Source organism: Oryzias melastigma, linkage group LG13 (genome assembly GCF_002922805.2).
Source record: "Oryzias melastigma strain HK-1 linkage group LG13, ASM292280v2, whole genome shotgun sequence".
NCBI classification, from domain to species: Eukaryota; Metazoa; Chordata; class Actinopteri; order Beloniformes; family Adrianichthyidae; genus Oryzias; species Oryzias melastigma.
Window position 1 is genome coordinate 647,188 of NC_050524.1, and position 4,522 is coordinate 651,709.

At 46.1% G+C, this 4,522-nt stretch overlaps 1 protein-coding gene across 2 annotated transcripts in view; it reads right to left on the reverse strand.

The window, feature by feature from the left end:
* col4a3 (collagen, type IV, alpha 3) overlaps positions 1-4,522 on the reverse strand; it is a 30,371-nt gene that overhangs the window by 24,875 nt on the left and 974 nt on the right. For both annotated transcript variants that reach the window (XR_002919863.2, XM_024277974.2), the window contains exon 2: positions 1,364-1,420. Coding sequence is in view for 1 of the 2 variants with exons in the window: in XM_024277974.2 (XP_024133742.1) it covers positions 1,364-1,420 (57 nt within the window). In the remaining variant the exon portion in view is untranslated. The remainder of the gene's footprint in view (positions 1-1,363; positions 1,421-4,522) is intronic.

The window sequence follows — 4,522 nt, forward strand, 5'->3', positions numbered from 1 at the left end:
CTGGTCTGATCCTGGTTTGATTTTGGTTTAATTCCAGTCTGATTCTGGTCTGATTCCAGTCTGACCCTGATTTGATTCTGGTTTAATTCTGGTCTGATTCTGGTCTGATCCTGATTTGATTCTGGTCTGATGCTGGGTTGATTCTGGTCTGATTCTGGTTTAATTCTGGTCTGATTCTGGTCTGATTCCAGTCTGATCCTGATTTGATTCTGGTTTAATTCTGGTCTGATTCTGGTCTGATTCTGGTCTGATTCCGGTCTGATCCTGATTTTATTCTGATTTTATCCTGGTCTGATTCTGGGTTGATTCCGGTCTGATTCTTTTTTACTTCTGGTCTGATTCTGGTCTGATTCTGGTCTGATTCTGGTCTGATTCTGGTCTGATTCTGGTCTGATTCTGGTCTGATTCTGGTCTGATTCTGGTCTGATTCTGGTCTGATTCTGGTCTGATTCTGGTCTGATTCTGGTCTGATTCTGGTCTGATTCTGGTCTGATTCTGGTCTGATTCTGGTCTGATTCTGGTCTGATTCTGGTCTGATTCTGGTCTGATTCTGGTCTGATTCTGGTCTGATTCTGGTCTGATTCTGGTCTGATTCTGGTCTGATTCTGGTCTGATTCTGGTCTGATTCTGGTCTGATTCTGGTCTGATTCTGGTCTGATTCTGGTCTGATTCTGGTCTGATTCTGGTCTGATTCTGGTCTGATTCTGGTCTGATTCTGGTCTGATTCTGGTCTGATTCTGGTCTGATTCTGGTCTGATTCTGGTCTGATTCTGGTCTGATTCTGGTCTGATTCTGGTCTGATTCTGGTCTGATTCTGGTCTGATTCTGGTCTGATTCTGGTCTGATTCTGGTCTGATTCTGGTCTGATTCTGGTCTGATTCTGGTCTGATTCCAGTCTGATCCTGATTTGATTCTGGTTTAATTCTGGTCTGATTCTGGTCTGATGCTGGTCTGATTCTGGTCTGATACCAGTCTGATCCTGATTTGATTCTGATTTGATTCTGGTCTGATTCTGGTTTAATTCTGGTCTGATTCTGGTCTGATTCTGGTCTGATTCCAGTCTGATACTGATTTGATTCTGGTTTAATTCTGGTCTGATTCTGGTCTGATTCTGGTCTGATTCTGGTCTGATTCCAGTCTGATCCTGATTTGATTCTGATTTGATTCTGGTCTGATTCTGGGTTGATTCTGGTCTGATTCTGGTTTAATTCTGGTCTGATTCTGGTCTGATTCTGGTCTGATTCCAGTCTGATCCTGATTTGATTCTGGTTTAATTCTGGTCTGATTCTGGTCTGATGCAGAGTTGGTTTCCATGGTGACCGTGACCCTTTACATGGAGGAGTTTCGGCTGAGATCTTCTCACCTTCTGGCCTTTGACCTCATGGCAGTGACACTCAGACTTCCCGCTGCAGACGCACACCTGCAGACACACAGACACACTCTTACTGCTCCATCCAGGACTCACAGACGTTCAGACATGAAGCAGCAGCTCCACCATCAGTCAGCTGATCAACATCTCAGACATGGAGAAGGCCGAGGTCTTTTTTTCTTCACCGAAGTTGCCATGGCAACCTGTCGTGAAACCAACAGCCATGATTTCCTCGTGTGACTGAGTCCCCCCCCCCCTGCTGGGACAATCCAAAAATACCAACAGATTTCAGCTGATCTTCTTTACATTAAATGGGGTCTCCATGGACCAGCGTTTGGTGCTGGACGTCCAGTAATTGAGGAACGACCCATCACACCAACCCTCCCCCTCCGTGCTTTACAGTAGATGCTTTCTGCTCAGTGATGGTCTTTGTTGCTTTAAAGATGCCGGTTTGGGATCCTCCAGACCTGCAGATCTTCTGACTGAACCATCAGGGATGCCGGCTGCACGGATCTCCCTGAAGGTCTGGATTTCTGACCGTTTTTCTGAGGACTGACGGACGGTCTTGGTTTTCCTCGTCTGATGTTCGAGGTGGAGCTCTGTGGGAACCCCGCTCTTTGTTCTCGAGTCTCTGTGGAGTCGCACGCTGACTTCATGGCGCTCATGATGGCGTGGAGCTCTGCCTGAACGTGCATTAACCCAAACAACAACCAACATCTGAGTTCATCTCTGAGATTATCCGACTCTCATCAAGTGACGCCGTCTGCAGACCTCCATTCAGGGTCGGTCTCAGAATCCTCTTTCAAGGTGGATTTAGAGGAGTTTCTTTGTAGATCTGGACACAGTCGCTGTGGTCCGTTTGACTTTACGTGCAGACGTTTGTGGTCGAGTGTCTCGGGCCGAGGACCGCTGCTGGTCATCCAGACGGACCGCTGCTGGTCATCCGGCCGGACCGCCGCTGGTCATCCGGACGGACCGCCGCTGGTCATCCGGCCGGACCGCCGCTGGTCATCCAGCCGGACCGGAGCACGCCGCAGCCTCTTCATTCAAACCCCAGTGAAGCCTGACCTTCGACCTGTGACATCACAGCTCTGGTTGATCTACGCTTTGACCAACTTTTCTGGACATGTGTGAGGGGGGGGGGGTGGATTCAGAGGCCCCCCCGTCCCTATGAGAACCGCAGGCCTCCAGCGACGGGCCGCTTTCAGGTTCATGAACCACAAGAATGAAAGTCAAAGTCAGAGCCTGAGCGTGTTTTCACAGCAGAGGACAGAGGCTAAAGAAACCCCCCCCAACCCCCCCAACCCCCCCGGCTGTCCACCGTCCCCACAGACAGGAAGGAAGCCGGACAGACCGACCAACCAGGTATTCACCCTCGTAATCCACTCCAGTGTTTTACAAAAGCTTCAGTTTCAGGCAAAACTTTCAGAGATGTTTCTGTCAGGAACTCTGGAAGCTCTGAAGCTGGAACATTTAGAAACTCGAAAAGTTTTCAGAGATTTCACTGAAAACGCTGGAAACTGGAAAATGTCGGAACTCAGGAAGAGCAGAATTCCTGCTCTTCACACAGCAGAGACGAGCCTTCGTGATGTCATTTCCTCCTGGAGAAACTCTGACGTTTGAAACTGAAGAATCTGTTTCCCTGAAAACCAGGAAACAATCTGAACAATCCATTCCTCCAAACTCACCTTCAGCGTCTGAAACATCAACCATCTGATCACCAGATAAACACGGTCTGACCAGAACCTGAACACACTTCTGATCAAATATTCAAACCAAAGTTCATCGAGGGTTCCCCAAATCTTAACCTGAAAACAGTTCAAGTTAAACAGAAATCTGTACGTTTTTGAGCCGTAACTGAAAGTATTATCAATTCCTTCATTGACATTTAAATGTGAAAATTCATTTTGCAATTGACAAAATTATTGTTAAAAATTAGAATTCAATTTGACAACTTTGAAAATAAAATACTGAATAAAAACAAAGTCATTTGCATTGTAAATAGTCATTTGATTTTAATGTAATTCAAATGACATTTCAATACATGTTTGCTTTGAATTCATTTTAAAGTAACTTAAAATCTAGTCCATAGTAAAACCCCACAGTCTGTGTCAAAACTCAAAACAGCGCCCCCTGGTGTAATGTCTGATTTGCATACATGGCACTTTATAGATGCCAAAACTCAAATTGACGTGTAAACTGTCAGACACTCATCAGGGCGGGGCCTCCTCACTAAATCCCGCCTCTCCTTCCTTCAGTCGACCAATTGAAGACGATAGAGACTCAACTAACCAGTGGAGATGTTTGGGGTCAGAAAACACACCTGTGGGGGGGGGGGGTCCTAATAGTTTAAACTCGGTCTTTGTGATGACGGTTTCCTTTCAACATCAAGGTGGATTCTAACCAGACTGACTTCAGCTGAGTCTGAATTTTAGGATGTGATGGATGAATAAACCAAAATAAAACGACACAACTGTCATAAAGTGGTGTCTTCTGAATATGATCACAATCGGGAATCCGCCGCGCCTGAAACTGTCGGTGAAACCGTCAAAAGTCTGAGTTATTACCGCGAGCGGCTCCAGGAATCTGTTTTTGTGGAGACTCCAGATTTCGTCTGTAAACAGCAGCTTTGTTTTGCGTGAAGTCAGAGGTCACGGCTTCTTCACCGGCTCTTTTCTGCCCAAACAAACGTAAATACGTTTTGTTGTTGTGTTTTTGTTGGTTTGGAGCTTCGACCTCAGCAGTTAGCCAGGATTTAAGAAAAAAGAAAACGTCCTTCAAGATCAGAAAATAAAAAAGCTCAAATGATCTGTTTTCATATTTCTTAGTTTTTTCTGTCTATGGCCCGGTACCAAGTGACCCACGGACCGGTACCGGTACCGGTCAACAGCCCGGGGGTCAAAGTTCACAGCAGTCATAAAGATTTACTCCCAAAAAGTCTTTAAGAGCTGCAACAGTCATCAGACAGAAGCTAACGCTTTAGCAGATTAGCATCAACTTGTCTAATCTCTGACCCAAAGAACTCCAGCTGAGTCTTCAACGTCTTTAATTGGTCGAATAAAGGAAGTGGGGGCGGGATTTAGTAATTACAGGGAGGCCCCGCCCTGATGAGTGTCTGACAGTTTACACATCAGTTTGACTTTTAGCATCTAT